At 42.8% G+C, this 14794-nt stretch overlaps 1 protein-coding gene across 1 annotated transcript in view; it reads right to left on the bottom strand.

Annotated features, from left to right (window-relative positions):
* PPP2R5A (protein phosphatase 2 regulatory subunit B'alpha) overlaps positions 1-14794 on the bottom strand; it is a 144195-nt gene that overhangs the window by 21610 nt on the left and 107791 nt on the right. The window contains exons 4-8 of the mRNA XM_077485740.1: positions 7570-7662; positions 5764-5894; positions 5169-5228; positions 4234-4342; positions 661-714 (exon numbers count right to left, since the gene is read on the bottom strand). Of these exons, the coding sequence (XP_077341866.1) occupies positions 661-714; positions 4234-4342; positions 5169-5228; positions 5764-5894; positions 7570-7662 (447 nt within the window). The remainder of the gene's footprint in view (positions 1-660; positions 715-4233; positions 4343-5168; positions 5229-5763; positions 5895-7569; positions 7663-14794) is intronic.

Below are 14794 nucleotides of genomic sequence, written 5' to 3'. Positions count from 1 at the left end.
GCCTGACAAAGTATCTAAATGAACTTCCAATCAAAAAAGCAAGAATCCCCTCCCATCGCATCAATTTACTTTTTTGTAATGTGTTCTTTATTCAATAATAAAAAAAAAAGTTAGGTCTTATTTGAAGATCCATGGTGTGCTGGTGAATGTTTACACAGTGTTCTGCATGGGCCATTATCCAGCTGGTGGTCTCTGCAGTACCTTTGAGAGCTCATTCCAGGAATGTGAACAATGGGGATATGAACAGTGTGCTCTCCCAACTTCTCATTTGACAGCTGAGGGGGGTTTAGTCACACATGTAATTGGCTAAAAACACTTTTTGCTCACATAGAAGTTAAGCTTTTTTCTGAAACTTTACACAGGCTATGATAAGCTGTTAATACAGATGCCAACTGTGTTTACTGGCGCTCCAAATTATTCTGGATCTGTGGATCTCTCTGGAAGAACAATGATCAAAAAAATAAATAAAATTGGAAATACTCCATACAGGATGGTCGTTTTGAGCACAGGGGCCAGGGCTGCAGTACCTTGCGGTACAACTCCAGTTCCGGCCTAGCTTCATACAAGCTAAGGGAACATGGTTTTATTTTACACGTTTGTATTTCTCTTAACAGAACACACAGCCAAAGTACATAAGGAGAGGAATGTCAAAATACTCACTGGCTCTGTCAGCGCTGCATCCTTCTCCAAAAACTGGACCACGCAATATGCCAACTTTAAACAGGAAGAAAAAAAAATGTCATTATGCAGTATGGCTTCTAGATTAAGAAAGATCAATTGGTTTCAGAGACATTTTAAAGAGAGTGATTTTCAAACATGTCATCAAGCCTCATCAGCAATAAAAGGAAGAGAAGAGGTAATCTACCACATTCTGCTTGAAAGAAAAAAAAAAAAAAAAAAAAAAGCCCTGGGTGAGAGGGTCACAAGAAATTGCCTGGCAGGCTGGGTTTAGCTCATGGGCCTGGTGTTTGACATGTGCTGTAAAAATAAAAAATTAAAAATTAAAAAAAACTTAAATCAAGGTTAGATCTAGGTTAGAGTCAAATGGCAGGGTCAAAATATTTACTATAACTTTGGGAGGATTTAAAAAAAATATTTTTTAAATTAGTGCAAGTTAGCTTCAGTGTGTTTTAGGTAGGAGAATAAAAAAAAACAAATGTGCACCATTGTTTCTGGGCCCTACTAGATTGTAAGCTCCAATGAGCGGGGCCCTCTGATTTCTCCTGCATTGAATTGTATTGCAACGGTACTGTCTGCCCTTATGTTGTGAAGCGATGCACAAACTGCTGGCGCTATGGAAATAGTGTTTAACCACCGCAATACAGTGCACTTACACCCCCCTTCCTGACCAGACCAATTTTCAGCTTTCAGCGCTCTCACAGTTTGAATGACAATTAGTCATGCAACACTGTACCCATATGAAACTTGCGTCCTTTTTCTTTGTTTCTGTCATACATTTTTGCTAATTAGTAATTTTTCTTCATACATTTTGCCCAAAATTTATACTGCTACATATCTTTGGTAAAAATAACCCACATTAGTGTATATTATTTGGTCTTTGTAAAAGTTATAGAGTCTACAAACTATGGTGCCAATTGCTGAAAATTGATCACATCTGATCAGGCCTTCAGTACATCAGGGGAATCTCATTTCTTGAGACACTAACAAGTCAGGAAAGTACAAATACCCCCCAAATGACCCCTTTTTACAAAGAAGACATTCCAAGGTATTAAGTAAGTAGCATTGTGAGTTTTTTTAAGTTGTCATTTTTTCTCACAATTCTTTGCAAAAAATTTTTTTTTATTATTTTTTTTTACAAAATTGTCATATTATCAGGTTATTTCTCACACACACACAAAGCATATGCATGCAACAAATTAGACCCCAAAACACATTCTGCTACTCTTCCCGAGTACCTTCAGACGTTCTACGAGCAAAAATGACGCATCTCATTTCTCAACCACCTATTACACTTTTGAATGCCTTGGAGTACCAGGACAATGGAATTTAATAAAATTACCCAATTATGGAAAGCAAACACCCCAACGTATAATCTGTGAGGCATAATGAGTCTTTTCAATGGTTCATTTTTTTCCAGAAGTTTTTGGAACATGTGGAAAAAAATTAAACTCTTTTACACAAAATTGTCAATTTATAAGATATTTCTAACACACAGCATGTATATAGCAAAAATTACACCCCAAAACACATTCTGCTACTCCACCCAAGTATGACGATACCACATGTGGCCACATAGAGAGGCCGAACATTGAAGTAGTATGTTCAGGCGTTCTAGGAGCATAAATGACACATCTCATTTCATTCCTACCCATAACACTTTTGAAGGTCCTGGACCACCAGGACAGTGAATTTTTACCCACAAAATGACCCCATTTTGGAAAGCAAACACCCCAACATATAGTCTATGAGACATGGGCTGCAAATAGGTATCCGGGTACCCTGATGGGCGCCGGGACAGGTACCCGGGTACCCTGATGGGCCTGGACAGGTACTCAGATGAACTGTGATTGACAGGTACTATGAGGGGTGGTGACAGGTCCTCTTTATTGGGGGGGCAATCAGTGTGATTGGTGTACACTGTAGGCGGTAACGAGATGTTACCGCAATCTCCTCCTCACACACGATTGGTGTGTGAGGAGGAGAAACCGGTAACATCTCGTTACCGCGGTTTGTTTACATTTTAGTGATCGGCTGTGAAAGGATCACAGCCGATCACATGGGTAAACAGCCGGCCAATGGCTGTTTACCAGCGTCGGTGACAAGCAGTGTTCCCGGGGAACACACCGACGTGCACGCGCAGTGCGATCGCGCGCATGCGCCGTGCACAGTGGGGGTGTGACCATCTGTGATCGGCCGTGACTTCATCACGGCCAATCACGTGGTATACAGCCATAACCAATGGCTGTTCACCCCCTTCGGTGGCGAGCGGTGTCTCCATGACAAGCCGCCACCGAAGAAACAGGGATGCATGCGCACGATCGCGTGCATTCTGTTTAAACGGGAGGCCGTCATATGACGGCCTCCCACCACAATAGGTGCGCCGCCTGGCCATCATTTGACTGCCGGCAGTCAGAAAGTAGTTAAGAATTATAGTATAAGTAAAAAAAAAAAAAAAAAAAAAAAAAAAAAAAACACACATGTGGTATCACACTGATCGTCAGGAGCAGGGGAATATATTTTGGGGTATTCTTTGATGGTAAATTATGGTAATAGCAAGAAATATACAGCTAAATTTATTTTTTCCCAGCATTTTGGGCCTGTTGTCCTGATAAAAAAAAATAATAATAATAAAAAAGCATCTGTCACCATTTGCCAAAAACACCAAAATTTGTCTGAAAAAACAAGGCATCATCCCCCTGGATCCACAAAGCAGTTATATGTACAGATTTACTAACGTAAGTCAAAATTGTGTTCCGGCATTAACGTTTGTTTTACCCTCAGTCACTAAAGGGATTAAAAGCATGTCTGTAATATCCCATATCAGGTCATGTGTTGGTTTCAGTCTAAAAGTGCAGATTTTCTATATAATGGCTGCAAATGCATTAGTCATGACAGCTACTGATAAACCTCTACAACTGTCAATGCAATACAAACCTGAATAGAGAACACATCTAAGGCCCCTTTCACACGGGACGGATCAGTAATGATCCGCTCGCTCAGCAGGGATCGCTCCGTTGTCCCCGCTGAGCCGGCGGCGGACAGGGCGGTCCCTGCACACTGTGCAGGGACCGCCCTGTCAGCTCTCTGCTCTCCTCTATGGGGGGATCGGATGAACACGGACCGTCTGTCCCTGTTCATCCGATCTGCAGACGGATAGAAAAATTGGATTTTCCTCCGTCTGCAGAATCGGACAATTGCGGAGGCGGACAATAGCGAGTATCTGCGGATGTTCATCCGCAGACACCTGCTATCCCATAGGGATGCATGCATGTCTGTATTTCATCCGCAAACAGATGGATAAAATACGGACATAATGTCTGCATGTGTGAAAGGGGCCTTACAAGGCTGACTCTCTCTCCTAATGAAAACTAACAAAAAAATAAATAAATAAAAAAAAAGAATTCTGCGGTTCTGGAGTGAGCAGTGTGATTCTACAAACTGGCTATGTGTGTTCATTCTGAGAGCCCCCAATTCAATTATAAAAAGTAGCAACAGGTGCAAAGACTTGAAACTTCTCTCTTCAATGTGACAGCAGGAAGGCACTACACTGACCTGTGCATGAAACAGAGCCAGGCCCTTAGCTGTGTGCATAGGAATCAGGACCTTCATAAGAAATTGCTTGTGCTCAGCTTTTAACGGTAATGCAAATCCATTGATGATGCTGTGATGAAAACATAAGAGATTTTAGTATGGAGTCATATCCTGAAATATCAAAACACATCACCCAATATTCACTAGAGGAAACCTCTACAAATTTTCAAAAAAAGCTCAATAAATTGAATGCAGTATACTAAAGTTGTGTTTATAGGGGAATATAAAGAAGCGTTAAAAAAACAGCAAGGTGTACCCTGGAAGGTACATGTTCACGGGATATTTCTGCTTATCCACTTGCCAACCAGTCCCTGGATTTAAAGTGGTTATACTCATGCAAAGCACTTCGGCTGCTAGCAGGCAAAAAGCACACTAAAAACTAGCGATGCTTTACCACTAACGCCCCCCCCCCCCCCAGCCTTAGTGGGAAAGTAGCCTTATGGGGTACTCAACACTGGTCACAATTAAAAGGAGTGCACCAACACTTAAAGTTGACCATCACTATGAAGAGGCGCCAACTCCTGGCCACTGAAATCTATGAGCAATTCCGTGCAATACATATTCTTGACCCCTGTATGCTGACTGCTTCACTGTTTATGCTATGTCCTAAACTAAAAAATGTTGGGGAATTTTAAGGACTCAAAAAAGGGAGATACATCAGTTTATTTTTAATGCTACTAAAAAAAAAAAAAAAAAAAAATAAATAAAAAAAAAAACACACAACAACAACACCACACACCAGTGGGTATTAAATACCACCAATAAGAAACCTCTATGATACAAATATTAATTTGGGTGCAGTGTTGCATGAGAAATTGTCAGTCAGGACATAACATTCCCTATGATCATTCCTATAATCTCTAGTTTTCTATGATGCAAACAAATCTTTTAATTACCTGCCCAGTATTTCCAGCAATTCTGCCACACCGTTAAAATGCTCAGTTTCATAGATAAACCTGTTAAAAAATAAAAAATAAAGTATGTATTCAATATTCTACTTTCTGTCAAGGTAAATCACAGACACAAATGCAACAATTAGTATATTTTATGAGGTGGCAAAAAATATTCTTACAAGAATCTCAATGCACTGTGACATCACAAGAATCTAGGCCCCGCACAATACAGCCCTAACTTACCTGAGCTTGGAAGCCACATTAAAATATAATAAAGAATGGCATTATACCAAACCTGACAAAGTTAGGGCTATAGTTGGTCTTCAAGACCTAGTAAAGCCAGCCCTATAATGTTCCTTTATGTCCTTAATTACTATTAAACTCCTCAAATAATAGCTCAAAATTATCTTCAAAGATGCAGACAGAGAAAGGTTTCCTGAATAATAAAAAAGGTAATAGCCATCTTCCAGTATCTGTTGGGTAGAACTTTTAAAACATTTAAAAAGGTGCAGCAAATTTTAAAGGTAAAACAAAACTGGGAAGGTATGGGGAAATGAGGTACACAGTTGTATCTGAAAACCAAATTAAAATGTGGTACCTGAGAAAAATGTTGTTAATCTGCTTTCTGATGAATGCTCTTAGGCCAAGAAACTTGCCATATATTCGATGTAGTACAGTCTTCAAAAACTCTCGCTCCCTGGGGTCTTCACTGTCAAACAGCTCCAGCAGCTGAATACAAGAGTGAAGACATTATAAAACAACTCAGGGTATTTAAAGCAGGATTGTGCCAACTTTATATAAAGGCAAAAGCAATAATCCACCTTTCAGTGAATCAACTCCTGTAAAGTACAGCCTGATCGCCTGCCTTACTGTGCACCTCAGCTTTGTTCTTCACTGCTTTAAATTGATGATATTAAAGGAGTTGTTACACCCAATTTTTTTTACCTTAATGCATCAGTTTTACTTACCTGAGCCCCGTAAAATTCCCACACCGGAGACGCGCTGTCCCTCTCTGCATGGGGCCCAGGCGCTTGATTGAATAGATTGATAGCATTGCAGCCATTGGCTCCTGCTGCTGCCAATCAAATCCAATGATTGATGGGGGGGGGGCGGCGGGGTTGAGGCAGAGTCCGGCATTCATGTCTGTGGATGCAAATGCTGGACTTGGGAGTGCTTCTCCTAGGGGGTTATCTGAAGTGAAGAGCTGCGAGAGCCGATGGGGGAACCCCATAAATCAAGGATCGGGGCCACTCTGTGCAAAACGAGCTGCACAGTGGAGGCAAGTACGACATGTTTGTCATAAAAAAATAAAATGGAGCCTTTTCAATCCCTTAAAGTCATTTAAAAAAAAAAGTGAACATGTCATATTTACCTGCTCTGTGAAGTGGTTTTGCACAGGGCAGCCCAGATCCTCCTCTTCTCGGGTCCCTTGTTGGCCCTCTCCTGATCTCTCCCGTTTGCCAAGTGCCCCCAGAGCAAGCAGCTTGCAATGGGGGGCACAGAGGCAGGCTTGCTCCCAAGCAGCGACTCTACATGTCTGTTTACACACAGAGCTGTGGCTTGGCCTCACCCCCTCTATCTCTTCTTTGGCTCACTGGCTGTGATTGACAGCAGAGGGACCCAATGGCATATGCTGCTGTCTCAGCCAATGAGGAAGGAGAGTCCCTGGGAAACAGAGGCTCTAGAGGACGTTGTTGGATCGCTATGCGGCTCAGATAAGTATTAGGGGAAGCTGGGAGGCTTATGCGCACAGTTTTTTTTACCTTCACGCATAGAATGTAAAAAAAAACTTGAGCCTTTAGAACCACTTCAACTAAGGATTTAACAAGTATGACACCACTAGAATCCATGTAGTGTAAACATGGCTGCCTTTCTCTTTCACTGCCATGAACAAAAAGGGTTAGGTTGGGACGAAACTGCTTGCAATAGGCCAGCTCAACAACTTTAACCTTGGCATTTCCTTACGCTATATGCTAATGCTTGTTGCACCAACCACAAACTCAAGAAGGCATAACTGTCTGACAATTCATAAATAGCTGTGATCAGTGGCCGTCAAGCTTCCGATCGCAGCCGTTCCTAAAATAGTGTGGAAGACCCCACCACCCCTCCAGTGTGCCCTCCATGTGCTTTGCACTACCCACTGTCTCTGTCATTGCTTCCCGCAATCTGATTCTTCTTGTGTTCAATCCTGCAGGGTCAACCTCCCCGCAGCACCACTTTCTTCCCCCAGCCCTTGCATGCTTTCCTGCAACCCCCCTGTGAACTTCCTCTGTGGTTTTTAGCAACAGATAAACATTTAGATACACAATGTTTAGGCACATGTAAACAGGCTAGGGGATGAATCAGAGTGTAGAGCACAATAAAGCTTGGCTACAGTCAGTACACTTTACAAACCAAAGTTTACCTGTTGCACAAATTTCTGGTCCACAAACCTCTTTGCAATACTTGGTTGAAAGTCTGGACTTTCCAAAAATCTCAGGAAAAATTCATACACCAACTGTAAAATAAAGGAAATAATTTGATTATTTAAACATCTGTAAAATTGTAGCTATATTGAATTATATGTGTAACTGACTAAAAAAAAAAATAAAGGTTTAAAGTTAAGTGAAGCGGAGCTATAAAAATTCAGTGACAAGTGTCTTTGGTAAACACACAACCAGATTCCTAAATACACGCCAAACATTTAAAAAGAATACAAGCGCCTGGAGAACAGACCTGATATAAAAATTACGTTTAATTATCAAGTCCACTAAATATTAGCTTGATATGAAGAACTTGCCTTGTCAGGACTAGAATGGGGCCGGGTTCACAAAAATACGAAGTTAATGTGGGTTTCACCGCATCCAATTTGCATGAAAGGAGAGTGTGACTGGCTCTCTATGGAGCCGGTTCAAATAGCTCCAGGGTGGCCGCGGTCCGCATTGAAGGGCCCTGGGCGTCTTCTGGTCCGATTCAGGTGCAAATTCATGTAAAAATTCAGACCCAATTCGCACCTGAAATCACTGAACAGGGATGCACCGGACCCCATGCTGTGACCCATGGCCTCAGCATATATGAACGGAGCCTTACAGATTAGAAACAGAAAAACTACTACTGACAACTGAATAATGCAAAGCTCAATAAGCGAACCATCATTTGTGGTTACACTGAGCAGATCAGTATAACACTAAACAGACAATTAAAGTAATCCGGATATTACCTAATTATTGGCAATAGGGCTACAGTACAGGTACACCAAGGTGAATCCTGGGCAAAGGCTGTACCAAAGGGCTTTGAACTCTTTCCTAGGCAAGGTTAAGCCCCACCCACACGCCATTCAAATATTAATATCAGAGCCTCAGGGGCAGTAGAAAATTTGGGTATTCAAAAGCTGGCTCACCAGAATAGGGTGTAACAATGTGAAGGCGCACTATTTAAAGTGTTCGTTTCAGAAGAAAAAAAAAAAAAAAGGAAGAAGAAAGGTGAACAACCTACCACCCTCCCCCTACCAGCTGCACTACCTCCGCAGATATGGAGCTGTCAGTGCCCAGCCAGTCCAGAAATCTGATTGAGCTGTAGATAAGAGTTATTATTAACAGAGTTTCCCTGAGATCTGAAAGGTCTAGCTGTAAAAAGGTTTAGAAAGGATGCTCTAGGAGCATTTGTTTATTCATCACAAATCAGGAAGAAACACTTATTTTGTACATATAATCAACCAAGGGATTTAGGCTTGTGCCCTGCTCAAGAGGAAACTAGACACCCAGCTTTTTCAGGAAATTCTAATTATGTGAAAGTTACTCTGGCTATGAATAGAGCGAGGATTTCTTCATAAACAGGGGTCAACGTGCAGGGGCATGGAGTACAGTATTAGTTCACCTTTTCAATTTTCCTAGAAAAATGAACACTTTATTCTCACTTTGACGTTAAAGTATAAGGCCCCTTTCTAAAAAGGCTGATATCCGCATTTTCTGGGGGAAAAATAAAAATAAATAAAAAAAAAAAAATCGGTATCGCCCTCAAACTAGACCAATATTCAAGGGGTTTTGCTGGGGTGATGCATGCAGCTTCATGCATCACCCTGGTACCATTGTTTAGAGCGGTCGGCTTCATTGTAATAACCGATGCGGCTCAAAAGCCGCTCGACTGTTATTAGAAGTGGGGGGGGGGGGGCGCCCGTCTGCCCCCTGCCGCTTGCCCGGCCTCTCCCGTCCCACCAGGAGGCACCAGGAAAGAAAGAACCAAACAAAGCCAATGTTTTGTTTGGGTCTCGGATCTAGTAATCCAGAAGCAATGTCATGATATCACTTCCCAGATTATGGGCATCTTAAAGGCGACAGTTTTAAAAAATAAAAGTATTCAAAAACGCGGATCTTGATATTTTGAATACTTTGCAAAGGAGGTGTTTGGGGTCTTATAGACCCCCAATCTCTCCTTAAAGAGTACCTGTCAATGCCTATTACTGTCACAAGGGATGTTCACATTCCTTGTGACAGCAATAACAGCGATTAAAAACCTAACAAAGTAAAAGAACAGTGTAAATTTTTATTTTAAATATACAAAATATAAATAATATCGGCTATCAGAAGGAGAGATGGCCGAAATATTGGCAAACAAACAAACAATATTGGTTGATCCCTACCCTTTCACACGGGGTGGATCCATTAGCTCAATGGGGGGGAATCGCTCCATTAATACCCCCTGAGCAGGCAGATGACAGGTCCATTTCCATTCGCTGTGCAGGGACTGTCAGAGCCCCGCTCTTCTCTATGGGGAGATCGGATGAAAATGGACCGCATGTCTGCTTTCATCCGATCCCATCCGCTGGACAGATGAGGGGCGTATCGATATCTGTCTGTTTTCATCGGATCTTGTTGAATCGGATGGCAGGCGAGTGTCAGCGGACACATTCCCACCCCCCTGCCCATACAAGTCAATGGGTGGCCTGCTAAGAACAGCCTGAAAAATGGACAGGCGGAAGAAGTTTTGCTTATTGCTCCACTTGAAGATGAGGCACTGATAACTGCCAGGGCCTAGGAACCAAGTGGTTCAATTTAAAACATTAAGGCTTAATGTACATGGGGCGTTTGTACAACCTCTCAAACTATTTAACTTGACAGATCGTAACCCATGCTTAAAGCATCCATTCTGCCATGTTTACTATTCTATGCATTAAAATAAAAAAACCTTCAGTGTGCAGCAGCAGCCCCCCAAACTTACCTGAGCCCCATCTCAATCCTTCAGCCGCCCGAGACTTTCCATCCTGATCCTGGCTCAGACAGCAGCGGTGCAATTGGCTTCCGCTGCTGTCAAAGTCAGTTAGCCAATCAGGAGTGAGAGGGGTGGGGCTGAACCACAGCTCTGACTGAACGGACACACAGGAGCCACGGCTCGGGTGCCCCATAGCAAGCAGTTTGCTGTGGAGGCACTCGACAAAAAGGGAGGGGCAAAGCTGGCGAGGGACCCGAAAAAAGGAGGATCTGGGCGGCTCTTAAACTTTTTTTTTTTCTTTAAAAATAAACACGAGACCATAGGATCACTTTAAGCCTAGTACACATGGGCCAAATGATGGGTGGCATCAGCTGGTTCGAAAGAACCTGGTGAACATTCAGCCGTGTGTACTGCAGCTGGCTTTTGTTGAAGGGACATGACCGAAAAAGGTCTGCTGACCGGCTCTCGCTCCGCATGAGACAGAGTGATGATCAAAGTGTTCTGGCGAGGGGTGGGGGGCAGCTCCCTGTCAGAGCACAATAGCTTTAGAGGGGACATGGCCTAAACAATGCCTAAAGCATGGTACACACCAACCCCCCCCCCCCCCCCATTTAAAAACCAAGCAGGGCTGAATGGGGAAAAAAAAATATATATAAAAATCATGACCGCTCAGGAGGAGCCACTGTTAGTACAGCCATTCCTCCCGAGCTGTCCGTTTTTTTGTTCAGCCCTGCTGGGTTGGGAAAAAAAACAAAACAAAAAAAAAACACACCACTATTAGGCTCGGTTCACACAGGGGCAACTTGTCCAGGCGACTTTGCCGCCTGACAAGTCGTGCTCCGTTCTTTACTATGGAACCGTTCTAATAGGAGGGACTCAAGTCGCTCCGACTTAGAAAAAAGGTTCCTGTACTACTTTGGGGCGACTTGCATTGACTTCTATACAGAAGTCGTTTTGCAAGTCGCCACTGATCATGTGCAGGTCGCGGCGCTGCAAGTCGTGCCGCCCCTGTGTGAACCGAGCCTTAGTGTGTACTACGCTTTATGCATTATTTAGGCCATGTCCCCTCTAAGACCCCTTTCACACAGGAGCATTTTTCAGACACTTTTGGGCTAAAAATAGTACCTGTAAAGCACCGGAAAAACGGCTCCCCTGCAGCCCCAGCGCTTTCACACTGGGGCGGTGTTCTTGCAGGATGTTAGAAAAAGTCCTGCAAGCGTCTTTCGGGTGGTGCAGTAGCAGTGTATACACCGCTCCTCCATTGCCCCTACCATTGGAATCAATGGGCACTGCTGCAGATGTGCCTGCAAAGCGTTTCAGCAGCGGCAAGTTTAACCCTTTCTTCGGCTGCTAGTGGGGGTTAAAAGTGCTCCGCTAGCAGTAAAGCACTGCTTTTTGGCTGCTAACGCCTAAGCGCCCATGTAAAAGTAGCTTAAGCTGAATGTTTTGTTTGGAGGGAAGTCTTCTGTAGGTTTATACAAATTCACTAACAGATTCTACCTGAGATTCTACTTTTCGTGCTGCCATTTTGTAAATTCTAATATTGGAGTCATTGTAGTTTTATAGCTAGGTCACAGACAAGAGAGAACTAAAAACAGAGTCAAAGATTCAAGTTTTGTTCATATGGACCGAGAGAAGTGAGATTTTATTACAAAGGGGTGTTGCACGTAAATGAAGCATTGCCCTTGTTAAGAAAATGTCTGAAGGAAGGAAAGTTTTACAAAGAAATGGAGAATTTACACACAATGGCCAATAAGGAGCAAGCACTCCACTCCTTCCACTTTCTCCTCTTCAGGATGTATTAAATAGCCCAAACAATCATAAATGCAATTGTAGAAATCTGAATCTCCACTCGAGCTATTAAAAATAGTAAAGGCTCATCAGGGGTTGTATAGTCATTTTTGGGACTTTACCTACAGGAAAGCCTATAATAAGGCTTACCTGTAGGTAAAAAAAAATAAAAAAAAAAAAAAAAAAAAAAAAAATATATCTCCCAAACCTGTACGGTTTAGGAGATATTCCCCTCGCAATGCGCCGCTGACTGCAGCGGCGTATGTGCATAGGGGATTCTCGGCTGAAAGTCCGGCAGACAGCGGACCCTGCCGGGAGGAAATCTCCCGCACGCATGCTGGAAGAAACGCTGAGGGAACATGTCAGCTCCCTCGGCTTGGATCAGGCCAGATGTCGGGACCTCGTTCTAAGGCAAGTATTTCATAATGAGCTAGTATGCGGTGTATACTAGCTCATTATGCCTTTTCCTTTGCAGGTGAGTGTAAAAAAAATAAAATAAAAAAAAAACCATCAGCGGGTATACAACCGCTTTAAGCCCCATTACACGATCAGAAAATCATACAAAAAAAAAAAAAAAAGATTTTGGCGCGATCGTAGTATAATTGGATCTGGGTCTTCGTACAGAGCTTTTGAGAGCCGCTCAGGACAGTTCATCGATATTATCCGATCAGACATGCACGAAAATGTTTTTTGTACAATGCCAGATCATACAATTTGTTTAATCAGTAAAGTTGTCGTTGGAAAATGCAATACAAATACACTACAACACATGACATCACTTCTGGATTTTCATTCTGTCGTACGAGAATTTGTGACTTTAAAAAACTCTTCAGGTTCGATTTGAGATTAGCATGCAAAAAAATAAAATAAAAATAAAAACCCAGACGATCATTCATCTGATCATCTCATGCACAAGGCATTAGGGATCACTTGATTTATGATTAGTTTGTATTCTCCCCCTGTCAGTTTAGGCTGTTAGGCCATGCCCTCTCCTGCCTGAATTCAGTGCTGATAAAAAAAAAAAAAAAAAAAAAAAAAGGACACTCTCAAAACTGGCAGAGATACCGTAAAAAATTACAGAAAGTAAACCAAAAGGTTTTTTTATTTCACGGTTTTCTACTGTTACAGCAGCTGGCCCACAGAATCCATTAGGCTACTTTCACACTGGGGCGGGCGCCAGCGGTACTATTTTTAGCAACGCTTTAGCTAATCGGCTGCTAGCGAAGTGGTTTCAACCGCCTGCATAGCGCCACTACATCGGCACTATGCTGGTCACGCCCCATTGTTTTCAATGGGAAGGGGGCACTTTAGGATCGGTGAATACACCGCTCCAAAGATGTGGCTTGCAGGACTTTTTGTACCGTCCTGCAAGCGCACCGATACAGTGTGAAAGCCCTTGGGCTTTCAAGTTGGAGACACAGGAGAGGCGCTTTACACAACGCTATACAGGTACTATTTTTAGCGCTGTCGCGCCTCAGTGTGAAAGTAGCCTTAGCATCCCTGAGTTCAGACATTATACAGGTCAGCCTCCATGGGGAGCCTTACAGCTTGATCATGAACAGACATTGCAATGAAGCAATGCAGTTATTAGGGCACTGGGAGAAAATGGCCCAAATTAAACAGGGATATTCATTTTTGTGTAGATGTTAATTTTCTCTTCACAGGCATCTATATGTACCTTTCTTGTGCTCTCCCACCACCCTAATCCTCAACATTGCAGCCCCCAAGAAATTCCTGTTCAAATTTGAACTATCACAACGGCAATGCCATGACTGTTCCCCATATTGAGAGAACACAATAGCTCCATGGGAGAGATTCTCCCCCATCAACACGGACTGTGTTGATGGGGGAGAATTGAGCGATTTTCTTTCCTGCATGTTGAGTAAACAGATTATTAAAAAGGAGTTGTAAACCCTCACGGTTTTTCACCTTACTGCATTCTATACATTGAGGTGAAAAACCTTTTACGTGGCAGCTGCCCCCCAGAGCCCCCCCCCTTTTTTTCTTATCTGAAGCCGTTCATTCCAGCGACGGGCACAAGCACAGCAGCTCCAGCCACTGTGGGGTCCTCCAGTGACACAGGAGCCTGAAACTGGGCCAAGTCCTGGTGTGTGTGTGTCAATAGACGCAGCAGCAGGACTTGGGAGCACGCCCGCTTGACTACCCCCATGGAATGCGGCTCCCAGTGGGGGCACTCAATGAAGAGGAGCAGCCAGGAGAGCTGCCGGGAGACTCCGGAAAAGGAGGATCGGGGCCGCTCTGTGCAAAACCCTTGCACAGAGCAGGTAAGTTCAACTTTTTTTTTTTTAAACAAGAAAAACTGACCTTTACAAATCACTTTAACAAAGTTTCCCTGAGACCTGAAAGTTATTTTAATGGTTTCTAGCTGTTAAAAGGGTTTAGAAAGAATGATCTAGGAGCTTACAATATGAAATTGGTTTAATACTATATGAATTTTTTATGTCAGCTCCTTTTTAACATACGTTTGTAATCTAGAGATTGTAAGATCAAATAAGCAGGTCCCTCTGATTCCTCCTGTATTGATTTGTATTGTAAGTATACTGTCTGCCCTTATGTTGTAAAGCGTTGCACAAACTGTTGGCGCCATACAAATCCTATATAATAATATATTGATATGAATTTTTTGATCA

This window comes from Lithobates pipiens, unplaced genomic scaffold (genome assembly GCF_037356315.1).
Source record: "Lithobates pipiens isolate NorthernLeopardFrog02 unplaced genomic scaffold, aLitPip1_a1.2 Scaffold_18, whole genome shotgun sequence".
Lineage (NCBI taxonomy): Eukaryota > Metazoa > Chordata > Amphibia > Anura > Ranidae > Lithobates > Lithobates pipiens.
This window is presented reverse-complemented; position numbering and strand designations above follow the sequence as displayed.